The sequence below is a fragment of the Centruroides vittatus genome, unplaced genomic scaffold, assembly GCF_030686945.1.
Source record: "Centruroides vittatus isolate TY-2023 unplaced genomic scaffold, ASM3068694v2 contig_1089, whole genome shotgun sequence".
Classification (NCBI taxonomy): domain Eukaryota; kingdom Metazoa; phylum Arthropoda; class Arachnida; order Scorpiones; family Buthidae; genus Centruroides; species Centruroides vittatus.
In genome coordinates this window covers 432,817-447,782 of record NW_027120700.1, presented here as the reverse complement: position 1 = coordinate 447,782, position 14,966 = coordinate 432,817, and the positions used below count along the sequence as shown (strand labels likewise).

The 14,966-nt window shown below is 35.6% G+C and overlaps 1 protein-coding gene across 3 annotated transcripts in view; it reads right to left on the bottom strand.

Annotated features, from left to right (window-relative positions):
* The window catches only part of LOC136975518 (early endosome antigen 1-like), a 57,101-nt gene that overhangs the window by 17,112 nt on the left and 25,023 nt on the right, over window positions 1-14,966 (bottom strand). For all 3 annotated transcript variants that reach the window (XM_067270593.1, XM_067270600.1, XM_067270585.1), the window contains exons 3-6: window positions 13,994-14,090; window positions 9,107-9,240; window positions 8,790-8,957; window positions 8,501-8,668 (exon numbers count right to left, since the gene is read on the bottom strand). In XM_067270593.1, coding sequence (XP_067126694.1) covers window positions 8,501-8,668; window positions 8,790-8,957; window positions 9,107-9,240; window positions 13,994-14,090 — 567 coding nt within the window. The remainder of the gene's footprint in view (window positions 1-8,500; window positions 8,669-8,789; window positions 8,958-9,106; window positions 9,241-13,993; window positions 14,091-14,966) is intronic.

The following is a 14,966-nucleotide window of genomic DNA, read 5'->3' as shown; positions in this document are numbered from 1 at the left end:
TTCTGGACAGAGGTCGTTTGCAAGTTGGAAGTGCATACAAAGATTCTTTCCACCTACAGTTGCTATACACTGCCATGTAGGATGTACCCTAATGCGCTTTGTTCAAATGTCCTGGTGGCAGTCGCAACTGTTTGTGTGGGTGCCGGGAGGCGGCCGATTTCTCGTTCCTCCTTTTTGTCGGCTAACAGGTCCGTGAGACCTGCCCACGTCAAGATGGCGGTTCGGAGGAGTTACGCGTTACGCGAGTGGATGCGAGTGGAGGAAGTGAATGGGTTCGACGGTAGAGCGGCGGATGATGACATTCGAATAAAGGACATTACAACGGATAAAACAATAACAAAGATTTATTAAAGCTAACTTGACGATTACAGATACGGCGAGCGTCGGTCGCCTGCGTTCGTATTCGCGGAGGGAGAGTTTACAAAACTTCGGGTCATACCTCGTGATCCGGGTCGCTCTTCACAGTCGATACGATTTCGTGGATTTCCGGCGGTTCCCCTCGACTTTTTGGCCGCACGCGCACAGGCTAAGAGATAAACGTAACCGACCCCCTTTTCTCCGTCGTCGCCCTTTTATTCTCTCGGTCACGAGTTCCAGGTTCGCCAACCCGCGTTTTTCGACTCTTGTTCCTCCTGATTCATTTTTTCTATCTTTTGACTCATATCCCTTTTCCTTCTACTCGCGCGGAAAGGGATGTATCATTACCGGCCAAATTCCGGTGGGTCCGAATTTTCACACCACCTTGGGCTTTCTAAAATCGAAGCTGTCCCTGAAGGGCAGGTTCGATTTTCAAGAACATCCGCGAGAATATCCGGAGTAAAACGGATAGGAGGTTCACGAACTAATTTAAGTGGCTGCCTCTTCTCGACGGGAGACGTCCAAACCCTTAAACGGAAGATAAAAGGGTCCAAGAGTCACGGGAGACGTCCGGAAAGACCGACGAATCAAGAAGCAGGCGACGTTACTCAGTCGCGACAATGATTTATATGGCGAAAAAAATTTTTTTTTTTTCGATTTACTTGGCGACATTAACAATTTAATGATTACGCGACAATCAAAGATTTCGTTGTTGATTACAACGGATTACAATAAGCTGTTATGTTAAACCGACCACGGTGGGTTGGTAAATAACAACGGTGTTCCCGGAAGTAGGGTTGCTTCCTAGCTGGCACGTGGTGCAGACGTAGTTTTCTTTCGTCACTTGGGCACGAGAGTAAAGTTCAAGGTCTTGAGTGTTCGTTATGTCCTCTGGTTGATGGGAGTTCGTTGACTTGTGCTACCTGGTTGGTGTGTTCGCTTGTTGTGAAGATCGAGTTTAAACAGGACCTTGAGGGCTGGAGGATTCCGGTGAGTGGTGTCTTGATGTGGTCGGTTGTAGTATGGCGGTGTCGTCGTGCGTGGAAGTTGGTGCAGTGATTAATTTTGGTAGAGGGTCGTCAAAGTCTTAGTCCGTTGCGGCGAGGGTGTCGTCCTATAGGTACTCACAAAAGTTAACTATAAACAGTCATTTGAAATGAGAGGTCTATTTAAGTTCGGATCGAGGTACACATTACAAAAAGTTATAAATGGGGTTACTCTCCCTCAGGTCGCTAGGATGATAAAATCCTAACTCAAATCTAAATGGGATAAGCTACTACGTTCTTATAATTCGAAACGTTAAAATTCGATTAAATTCGTTAAAATGGCTAACTAAAATTCGAATATATGGAATATTTAATATAATAGATGATATATATGGTTATATGATTATATTATAGTCAAAACCTTCGAACGAGAAAAGTTAAACAAAAAGGCCTTAAAATGGTAGCGTTAATACGTTCGAACAACGGCACGTGGAGGTTAGTTGTGTTATATCGCTCCGGGGAGTTTCCTGTAACGGTGTGTTACTTCCCGGAAGCGGGTTAGCTTCGCGTTCTTAGTCTAATTCTCGTCAGGGGATGACGGTCGGCTTGTCGCGGGGGAAACGAACCGCGGGATGCGACTACGATTTTGGTTTGGCCGCGTCATTACCCATGGCTGTTCGGGGACAGGGCCGCGGCTACGTAGCGCGTATGGAGGCGTACTTTCTTGTTCCTCGGTTTCCGATTGTTCGCGTTCTGAGTCCCCATGCTCGGTGTCCTCCTCACTTTCCCTTTCCACTATTTCTCCCGTAGGGGATTGAGTGGGGATAGAGGTTAAGATACATTCGTCCCACGGGTCGAGATACGCGGCTTGATCAAGCTCGGCGGTTGCGGTCAAGGTTGTGAGCTGATCATTATTTTGGGTTTGCCGCAGGTGGACTTCCTCGCGGGCGGTTGTTGGTTCCGTTTCATCGCTGGGATTAAATTGCTCTTCTGTTAGTGAAGGGAGCACGGTCGTTAATGCGTCTTCGACAGGTGATGCCTCCGCTTGATCGACGGTCATGTTAGCGTCATTCCGCGGTATTTTCGGTCGCTTAATCTTCCTATAGGCCGTCTTTCTTCGGCGTTTCTTTTTCCGATGTGTCATAGCATCCCTGGGGAAAGGCGCTCGGAGCGTTCGTATTTGACCTGGTTCGGGAGGACGTCTCTCTTGACTCTCGGATCCCCTTTTCTTCCGTTTTACGGGTTTGGAAGGTGAACAAAAGTGAACGACCTTTCCATCCGGTAGAATCACCTGGCTATTATGGAAATCGAGATTCAATCGCAACGTTTCGAGAATGTCTCGCCCTATTATGCCGTCACACGGAGAGGTGATCTCGGCTCGAACGATTCTGCAAAACTGAGGGAACTTGTGTCCCCTTAATTTAAAGATGGGAACCGCTGTGCCTACGGTTGGAACGGAATTTCCCTGTGAACCTGCCATCTTCCCTTTGATACCAAATTTAACGGGCGCTTTACCCTTCAAGCTGTTTGCTAGATTAGTTGATATAAGCGTGCCTTCCGCTTCGAGATCAACGCGCATCTTCACAGGAATATTATTAATGTAAACTAAAATGATAGGTTTAGGTCTGGAAGAGGTTCTCGTTAATCCGATCCTGCCTTTCCACCTCGTCTCAGGGTCATCGGACAAATCTGTTTGGGGTGGAGAAAGGTTCCTACTCGATTCGGTATAGTGTCGCTGTTGCCTAGATACAGGATAAGGGGAGTAATTATATCGAGGTCGCTGACCTTGGATGCTTCAAATGATACCTGTCCATCCGTTCCGATTTTCCCCCATAGGCTGCGAGCCATTTTGATCGACCTCGCCCCCGCGCCTCCTGGGGGGTTCACCTCGCCGACGCGCAGGAGAAGCGTTACTATTAGTATCTCTGCGATCGCGGGGGTGCCGGTTCCTATAGTTTTGATCATTTTGTCGGTTAATTCGCCTCCCTGGAGGGGAGGTTCGGGTTAACTCTTCCACTCGGGCTGCAGTTCTTGCATAGCCAACGTTAATTGGGCTATCTCGTCCTGAGAGGGGGAGTCTGTCACCCGCTCGCTATCTCTGACTGTTTGCACTATTCCCCGCGGATGAGAGGTGAGCTGTTCGATCGTCTCCTCACTGATCGCTGCGTTGAGCGCCTCATCAAAAGTTTCAGCCTGGCGACTCATTACTCTCTGGCGGATCCTTATATCTATTCCGTTAAGAAATTGCGCCTTTAACCGTTCATCTAACTCCTTTCTTTGAATGCGCTGAATAATAGCGGCTTCTGCGGCGTCGGCTCCGGGCTCCGGCGTGATCTCGATTTCCATCGCGAGCGCTTGAAGTCGGGCGGCGTACGTTTGTACGTCCTCGTCCCGTTTTTGGACGCAGGTATAAAATTTACTAAGCCTAAACGAATAAGGTTCCCTTTCGAACCGCGCGATCATTAAGCGCTTGAACTCGTCAAATTCGTCGACCTCTTTAATTCTTCTATCCTTCCGTACGAATTCCCGAGCTATCCCGGTGAGTTTGAGCTTGGCTACGGCCAGCATTTGGGCCTTTGACCATGCCGCGACTTTCGTTACGTCCGCTAACGAGTCAAAAAAATCCGTAACTCGGAGACCTCCCGTTTCTCCGGAAAATACGGGCAGGAGTGGAATGATTCCGCCCAACCCTCCTAGGGTGAGGGGGTTTGGATTCGGATTCGCTTGAGCTGGCCCTACCGCGGGTTGTGGATTGCCCTCCATTTTTTTGCGATAGGTTTAATTAGCTTAGGAAGACAGACTAGGAACAGTATCGGAAGTAGTTCTATGACTTAGGTCCCTACTTCGACTGGAATGGTCCCTTTTATTCGAATATGATCCTTTCCGCTCTATCGATATTTCGAAGGAGTCGAACCCCACTCCTGAAAAACCAATTTGTGGGTGCCGGGAGGCGGCCGATTTCTCGTTCCTCCTTTTTGTCGGCTAACAGGTCCGTGAGACCTGCCCACGTCAAGATGGCGGTTCGGAGGAGTTACGCGTTACGCGAGTGGATGCGAGTGGAGGAAGTGAATGGGTTCGACGGTAGAGCGGCGGATGATGACATTCGAATAAAGGACATTACAACGGATAAAACAATAACAAAGATTTATTAAAGCTAACTTGACGATTACAGATACGGCGAGCGTCGGTCGCCTGAGTTCGTATTCGCGGAGGGAGAGTTTACAAAACTTCGGGTCATACCTCGTGATCCGGGTCGCTCTTCACAGTCGATACGATTTCGTGGATTTCCGGCGGTTCCCCTCGACTTTTTGGCCGCACGCGCACAGGCTAAGAGATAAACGTAACCGACCCCCCTTTTCTCCGTCGTCGCCCTTTTATTCTCTCGGTCACGAGTTCCAGGTTCGCCAACCCGCGTTTTTCGACTCTTGTTCCTCCTGATTCATTTTTTCTATCTTTTGACTCATATCCCTTTTCCTTCTACTCGCGCGGAAAGGGATGTATCATTACCGGCCAAATTCCGGTGGGTCCGAATTTTCACATTTGTGCTCCCAACAGACTCCTCCTGGAGGGGAGCCACTAGCAGACCGCCAATTGTTTAACGTCACTAGTTATTGATTCATGGTAGTTCTTGTACACATGTATCAATAACTAGTGACATTATACAATCAGCGGCCTGCCAGCCCAACGGACTCCTCCCCTCCAAGAGGAGTCTGTTGGGAGCACAAACAGTTTCGACCACCACCAAGACATTTGAACAAAGCACGTTAAACCATTAAAATTATTCAAATTTACTAACAGTGCCACCTACATTAAATTCAAAAGATGCTTGCTGTCGAGGTTCTGAAAGTGAGCCATGATGGTGCACATAGGTAAAATTTAACCAAAATTTCTAGAAGGTGATAGACAAAAGAACCAAGAACAAAGAGAAGGAAATGAAATAAAGAAACTAATAATAATACTATATACACAAAATATGGCATACGACCACAATATACATTGTGATCATAAAGTCCCTCTGCAGAGGATGGGGAAGTAGGAAGAATTTCCACAAATGAATTAATAACATCACTAGCAGACTGCACATTAAAAGAGTTAAAAAATAAGTTATGATGCCACCACTATGAGGCTAAGCCACATAGGTGTGGCCTACTGTGGAGAAAGTTTACAATTGTACTGTTTATACACACACACACACACACACACACAAACACACAAACAAAACATTACACAAAATTTTCTACATTTTGTTCAATGCATTTTTTAAATTTCAAATTGAAACAGTAATTGTTGAAAAATATTTTTTGTTTCAAATAACATTAAATCTACAAATTAAAATATTTAATTGCACAAGTCAAATTACAAAGAAACATCTTTGATGAGTTATCATCAAAACTGTCTTTTAAAAACTTTTTAGAATGAATGTTATGGAATATTGACTATTAAATAAAATCTATTGGTTTATTAATGAACGAATATACTTATTTTTTTACATTATATAACATTTAATAATCAATCAAAAGTAATTAACAATTTAATTAATTTTGTTATCCCTAAAATTCTTTAACTATTAAATCATAAAATAAGTAAATAAAGTTTCTTATATATGGCATATTAAATTTGGTTAAATTTTATTATCAATTGTAAATGAATATCATTATTACAGTTATGGAATATCTGAATTATTTATTATTAAATATACATTCTTGGCTAAAAGCAGACTCAGTAGAAATAATTTAATGTTTCATTTGCAACAACTCAAAAAAAATTGATGATTCATTTAAGTGTTTTAGCATTAATTGTTAGAAAATTGTAGATAGAAACTTACAAAATAGTTACAAATTTTAAAAATCATCTTGTCTTACTTTTAGTTCTATTACTTTTAAGTTTTTATTCTTAGAAAAATAATGAGATCCATTTTATTTTGCATTTTAAAGAAAGGAAAAAAATTAATTTCGTTACCAAGAAAGATTGTGGGCAAATGTATTTTGTTACTGACAACATGACCAAGTTCTCTGAAAGGAAGTCTGTTAACTGCAATGAACTATTTTGAAAACATACCTTGAATTTTTCAAGGAGATTGGCAACTACCACAATGTAAGAAAAGTTATTGTGATATTTTAATAATAAAAACCATGTTTCCTTACTGAAATCACATAGTAAAAGGAATTTTTATTTTTCAGATCAGAAACATTTTTTGAATCGGGTTTTATTGTGTTATCTTGGCCTGGAAACTCTCCAGATATTAAATTTATGAAAATATCAGAATCACTGGTCAGAAAATCATTAAGAGGTCATCAACAAACTAATCAAAACTAGAGTTTCTCAAACGGGACCCCGTTGTTTTTTTAACCTGGGAAATCCCGCAAATTTCTTAAAAATTCACTTTTTTCTTATTTTACGTTAAGGTTGAGTAAATTTTGCAAATAGAAAATATAATTAACACATAAACTGCCAGAATACATTTGTATTTATTAATTTTAAACCTACTTATTAGTTTTTTTTTAATTTTTGCTCGTTATGATACGTCACAAATAGTCAATAATCGATACATAGCTTATTTGTGGCAGGACTCTAAAAATTCTTTACCAGTAATATCTGGAATAATTGTGCTTATGCTGTCTTAATTTTTAATCATGCCCAGTAGCTTCAATAACTGCGTAATGCCAAGTTGTGCAAATTGGGCAAGGATACAAACGAGTACAAAGTCTGCAAGTATGAAGTTTTTCTTCATAAACCTGATCAATAAAGACACATGAACTGCTGAATTATTGAGCTATGATGTTTCTATTAAAGCAGTCGAGGTAGACAAATCAAGAATACTACAGAACAAAAGAAGTGCTACAATCTCAAAAACAAACTAGAAATCTTTCAGCATACAGGTGAAAAACACATACTATTTGTCTTTTCTTAAATGCATTAAAGACGATTCCAATCATGTCAATTGAATCAGAAAAGGCATTCTCGGTAGCAAGACTTTTCATTACTAAAATAAGAAGTAGATTGAGTGATTGGAGTATTGACCATCTTTGCTTTTTAAAATATTATAAAAATTTACAATATTTTGTATTATATTTTATTTAAAAAAAGAAAAATTACATTCTAAGTTAGAAATTTGATCTAAGTTCATGTTTTTTAATTTTCAACTCAATTCAAAGGCATTTTTGTTGTTGTTGTATGCAGTTTCCAGCAAACTTTAATAAATTTTTTCTATTTGTGAAAATTTCTACGTAATTCAAAGGTAATTTTTAATATATATCTTACATAGCATTATTAATATGATTTTGGAGGTTACAGAATGTATTAAATTACTTTAAAAAAACAAAAAATAATTATATCATTTGATTTAATGATATTTTGTATATTTTAAAAATAATTAATTTTGTCCCGGGATTTCCCAGGATCCCAGGATACAGTTCACTTTTATCCCGAAATCCAGGGACAAGCAAAAGACCGGGAAATGAGAAACCCTAATCAAAACAGAACTAATGGAGAACATTCGTGTCTGGCAACATAAACTGAATCAAATAGTCATATTTTCTCTGACTCCATACTTTGGAAATGTGCTGCAGTAAGAACATAGAAAAAAAAATGTTTTCTTCTTAATATAGCATTTCACTATATCATTGTGTGTTAATGTTGTTTTGTATAGAGAATGTAGCTAAAAAACTGCAATTGAACTTAGTTTTAACATTAATTTTAATCAGGTTTTCTTTTCCAGGCTGAAAAAGTAAATATAGCTTATGGCCAGATGGCTGTGATAAAGATGTCAGCATAACACACTGGCAAGTGTTGTCTAGGTCAGGAACTCTAGGATTTTCTAGAGTTGGCCTGGGCTGTCTGTGGGCCTGGCTAAACCCATAAGGAATTGGAAAAACAGTTCCCAGAGCCCACAGGCCAGAAAGTAACTTCATCTTATCATTTACAATTAAAAAAATATCATTCATAGTTATTTCAATACAAAAGTTATCACAAAATATCACAAAATTTACAGTAGGTGTAAATTTTGTGATATTTCTTTATAACTAAATTCATAATATGAAACTTGCTCTATTAATTCCATATTTTTTGCCAGGAGTGTAATATGAATGCATTACTGCAACATACTATAAATGCATGATTTCTAAGTATAATAAATAATTACTAAAATATCATCTTACTTTTCTCTGTAAGACGTTTATTTTCCTATCTTTAATATCCATATGGTCCCTTAATTCTTGAACTTCTTGTGCTAAGCGATTACGTTCTTGAGTAGCAGTCATAGCTTGTTGTGTTTTCTTCTCTATTAATTTATTCTTTTCTTCTAATCTTTGTCTTAATTCTTCAACCTGAAAACAATTTACTAGTCTGAATATCACTGAATACTTAAATAATAAATATACGTTATATTATGCTAAAAGAAATAAAATAATTAAATTAAATAAAAATAAATTACATAATATTTCTCACATCTGCCTGAAGCATATTATAATGTTCTTCTTTTGCACAAAGTGATTCTTTTAATACTGCTATATGCCGTTGGTAGTCTTGGTGCTGTTCCTCTAATGTTTTCATTTTTGCTCCCATGGCTAATATTTCTTGATCTCGCTTATTGAGTTCAATACGTAATTCATCCATCTATCACCCATAAAGAATTTTAATTAAAACTATGTTATTTCCTAAAATTTCTAACATAAATTGTTTATATGCCAACGTATACGTACTTTATGTAGAATTTTACATGCATGAATATATTATTCACAAATTATATTGAATTCTTAACAAACCTCTTTTAATTTTCCAACATCTTTATCCCGAACTTCTAAGAGATTTTCAAGATGGCAAGCTCTGGCTTCTGTTTCAATTAGTTTAGTTTTTAAACGTTCCACTTCTTTCCTTTCTTCTTCCATTAATTTGTTTCCTAGTGATTACAGTTGAATAATTTTCATTTAAAAATGTGTAACTCAATATCTGTTAAAAGCAACTTGAAATTAAAATAGGAAATTAAATCATATTTAGTTTTATAACTCTCAAAGCCTTAATATGAATTAGTGCTTTGTTTTTTTAGTTCAATTAAATTATATTGAACACTTAAACTTCTATGTAAACAGCAAATTTACAAAGATCTATTTTAAATTTTTTTAAAATGAAAGATAGTAGAGCATCGATTATCCGACTTAATTGGGGACTGGGATTGGTCGGATAACTGAAAAGTCGGATAACCGAAAAGTATGAAAAAATACATTATTAGTATAGTGTATTAGGCCTGGTTTAAATACTAGCCTCCCTTTCAAGGTCGAGCCAGTGCTGTCAGCTAAAACATGCAAACATTTAACAAAAATAATATTAAAGTAGCCAAGACATAACCAAATATCGTAGCGCCACATCACTACCGGACATTTGAATTTGCCGACTAGAACGCGGTCGGTTAACCGATAAGTCGGTTAATTGGGGGTCGGATAATCGATGCTCTACTGTAGTTTAAATATGATGATATAAATTACAAAATAACATACTGCAATTTATCAATTTGAGAAGAGAATAATAAAAAATGTGAATTATAAAATAACACTTTGTGATGCAAGTCTTACTCATTTTTTAACTTTATGCTGAAAAATAGTGCATTCTTTTTCCACCAGAAATATCAATGTTTTACTCTACTAAATAATTTAAAATTTTCATACAAAATATCCATATTTTTTCTAAATGGATGTCCAAACATCATTACTGTAAATGTAAAATGAAATAAATTATGCCCAAACAACTTTAAACCTACATTTTGTGGTTTATTCAAAGAATTCCAACAACAAAACTATCTAAGTTTGTAATGTCTCAAAAGTAACAAAGCAAACTGGCATAATATAGAATTAATTGTATGTTTTTTGATGACAATGAATTAATTAATAAGCAGTATATAAAATATTTTTAGGAATAATATATATTGTTAATGTTTGGGATTCATTAAAGAGACAAAGTGACGATGAACATTGAACATTTGTAATAGAGGCAACTCCTTTTATTCTAAAGACTAAGACAAGAAAACATAGGATGCATATCTAACAGATAGGTCCCACATGTGAGGGTATGACACAAAATTGCAGATGTGAGACAGAAGGGACAAGGAGATTTCTCTGTCCAAGGGAAGTCCTCTACCAGACAAAATTGGTTTTCACTTGCAAGTACTAATATATATATATTTATTTTATAGTTTCAATAATTTAATGAATTGATTATGATTAATATGTAACTTATAATAAGCAGTCAAAAAAAGTTTGACTCAAAATTGCAGCTTGTAACTGAAATAAGTGGCATAAATATGCTACCCAAGTTCACTGCACAAGAACATTTCTGATTGTTGCCCAAAATTTTCAGCTTCTTAGATCTGAGAGTCATCAAAAGGACTACCTACTTTCCGTCAAAGGATATGACATAAAGTGAGATTAAGTCAATGACTGGGCAATTGATAACCAATCAAATGAATTTTGTACCATTTTTCTGCAATATTGCCTAATTTGCATCGGACTTTATGGGCATTACCAAACATTGAGGCTGTATGAATCATAAGCTCTTTTAATACCTAATTGAATTTATTAAGTTTTAGTATTTTATTCAATCATTTAATTTTTGTTAATCTGTTACATTTCTCAGGTAGATTTATATGTTACATTACTACAGTAATCTATATTTCTATTCATATGAATATTGTATTCTATTAGAATTTACAAAAGTTTGAAAAAGTCATATTGAAAAGAACAAATATACAGGGTAATTATAATTTTAAAATATCTTTTTTTATCACATATCTAGAGAGACATCTACTGGACATACTGTAATTAGATGAAACTCAACAATACCATCCAGGATATGAAAAAGCAAGCCTTCTGAAAAAAATTTAGTTACAAAACTGGCCATCAGAGGTCAATATGGTGCTGCCCAATACCTCACTCCCAGGATATTAAACCCTGTAATTTCTGGTTACGGGATCATCATCTCAATAGTGTTGTGTATCAGAATGAGCTTCCTAACCCAATCCCAATTGTTTTAAAACAATTTTTTAAAACATAATAAAACTATTTTAAAAAATTGCCAGGACAAAAATTTATTTTACAAAAAATTATATTTCTTGAGGCTATACATACAGGATGAGTCAATTTCATTTAGTCCCTTCAGACGCTATTGAGGTAATAACAATTCCATGGCAGAGTTGACCTTTAATTGTAGGCTACTTGTCCGCCATCCAATGCAAAAAAGTTAAAATAGTCTTCTAGCAGTGGCACAATGATAAAATTAATGAATAAATTTTAAAAAATCCAATTTTTTGAAACATAGTAAAACTGCATGTGAATAACACTACAGTCAGTTACATTCTCCAATTGAACATACTGTTCACTGTTTGCAAGTTCTGACAATAATGGAGGCCACATTGAGGAATTTTCCACGGCACTGCTAATGTTACCACTGTATAATAACCTGCTTGAGGTTTAACAATATGTTCATGCAATAAAAGTGTTTTTCCCAATGCCCAGTCTCCTTGAATTCATTTTCTCAAGACCAAAACATTGAGCCAGCATGCATAAATGCCCGTTTGCATGTACCACCCATATAGTAATCTTCATGATTTTACTCAATCACTGGTAATGTGTTTTGGAACTAAAATTTTTTCATGAGGACTGCTTCCACAGGTCCTGGATAGTATTATTACAGAGTCTGATCCAATTAGGCCCAGTATGTGTCTCTCTAGATATCTCTAAATAAGGATACTTTAATTATGATCACATATACTTGCTTAAAAGTTGTAGTTTTTTGGTTTACTTAATTTTGTTTGTGTTTAATTTATTTTAAAATCAATACGAACTCTAAAAGTATTTACAGTAGAGCATCGATTATCCGACCCCTGATCAACCATCACATCGGTTAACCAACCGCGTTCTAGTCAGCAAATTCAAATGTCCGCTAGTGATATGCACTACAATATTTGGCTATGTCTTGGCTACTTTAATATTATTTTTGTTAAATTTTTGTGTGTTTTAGCTGGCAACACTGGCTAGACCATGAAAGGGAGGTCAGTATTTAAATGAGGCTTAATTTTTTATTTTGTCTTTATTTTTGTATTTGTTTTGTGGAAAATAAAGAAATAATTTTTAACGATACAATAATGACAATTATTATTTTAAAAAAAATTTTGTTAGGCTTAACATTGATGAAAATTCAACGTGAAGTAGGGTAATAGCAATATATAACAAATTACATGGGATATACTAATATACCAATAATGTATTTTTTCATACTTTTCGGTTATCCATTTTTTCAGTTATCCGACCAACCCCAGTCCCCAATTGAGTCGGATAATCGATCCTCTACTGTATATGAAAATTTTCAGATAAAATAATATCTTCAATAAATGCTCAGAACTGTACTCTCTTTTCTTTCAACTTTAAAAGATAATTATAGTTTTTACATGATTCCAATAAAAATCCATCTCATAAAGCATTGACAAATATATATCACACTAACCTTATAAAGCTTTGCAGAATTTTTAATGTATCACAAACATTTTCAGTCCACCCTAAGAACTTCTCCAAGTGGAGTTCTATTAGAGAAAAACTTTTTCTGGTGTGATTCTGTTCTATTCTGTTTCCAATGTGGTCACGTCAGAACTTCAGTCCTAGGGTAGACTGAAAACGTTTGCAATATGTTAAAAATTCTGCAAAGCTTTATAAGGTTAGTGTGATATATAGTTACATGATTCTAAACACATTTCAAATCAGACATCATAAAAAAGTTTTTAGCTTAAATAATGCAACATTTTTATATAATTATTATAATATTTTTGTTGTAATATTTTGTCAGATTGAACTTTAGTTCAATCTGTTTTAGTTTTGTCTGAACTAAACTATTCAGTTTTATAAAATCAATTATTATTTACAGAAATATATTTAAAAGAAAAGGGAATAAATATAAAAAAGTCATCTCTACAACCATGCTGTGTTAAGAATACATTTTACTTAGTTATTTCAATTTCTCGACACATTTATTCATGGTTAACATCTTATTACATTTCATGATTTTTGATTTTTTTTCCATCAATACAACACACACATTAATTATAAGAACTAAAATATATGAAACAGTTAAAATTAATTTAATTAATAAATTTATGGAGTAAATTAGTATTACTGGATAATAAATTTGATTATATATTTTATTATACAGTAGAGAGTCGTTAATCCGAACCCCGGTAATCCGAATCGCCGGTTATCCGAACGATTTTCAGTCGGATTGTGTTGTGCTGAATCGAACGTTTTTGATACTAGATTTACTTCTAAAGTATAATTTTCATGCTATTATATTCTTCAATATATTTATTTTGTTTGTACAAAATAAAGAAATAATTTTTAACAATATAATAACCTCGATTATTATTATAAACATGTTCATTTGGCTTAAAATCGACGAAAATTCAACACAAAGCGACATGCAACGGAGGAAAATTTGAACATCAGACAGGTTAATATATTTTTTCGTACATAATCGGTTATCCAAACAAATCACTAATCCGAACCACCCCAGTTCCCAATTGATTCGAATAAATGACTCTCTACTGTATTCCTAAAACATCAATGATTTATTCATTTTTAATGCAGAAAGTTAAATTAATTTTAATAACAACATACCAATTCCTTTATTCTGAAGCATTTCCATTAACTTTTTTATACTTTCTTCTCTTGCAGCTAATGTTTGTTTTTGAGCTTCCATTCGAACTTCCATTTCCTAAACACAACAATTTTACATTTTTATTATGCTGAGTTAATGACTTAAAAAAATTCTTAATTATTATTTTTGTAATATTGAAATTGTTTTATTAGAAGAAAATTAAAATATGAAATAAAAAACACCACAGGCACTATCCCACTGCTTGACAAGATCAAAGATACCTTTCTGGTAAAATTCCTGTGCTTGGGATTTAAACCAATGCTAAAGGAACTCTAACTGCAGTGGCCAATCCAAACAGCTAATCTTTCATTATTTTCTTCATGAGTCCAAACACAAAAAAGTTGAATGGTGAAAAGTCTGTACTATAAGAAGACGTGCCAGTATTTCCCATTACATACAATGCAGCTTCTCTACCATGTGCATGACATGATGGCATGCATTATCATAAAACAAAACAACATCAAAACTCAGTTTATCAGGTCACTTTGCCTTAATGGCAGCACATATATGATCTAAATTGGTGTAATAGTTCTGTGCATTTATATACTGATCAGTGATTTAAATTACAGAAACAATGGACCCTCAGATAACTGTTCTACGGTCAAACTTAAATGGTGTGATTATATGATTCAATATTTTATTATTATTGTTATTGAATTTAAACTTGACATGTTACTGCTAACAACAATACCATTTTGAGCTAACAAAGGCCATGTAATCTAAGCATGCATAGTTGTCTAGAACAGCATTTCTCAAACTATGGATTGTGGATGTTTTAAGTTTATAATCATGCATAGCAGTAAATTATAAAAAATAAATAACAAATTAATTTTGGCACAAGAGGATCAATAAATAATTTTAAAAAAATATATTTTTTGGTATATATACAAATTAAAATTGACAAAATCTATCAATCTGAAAAATACAACTTAA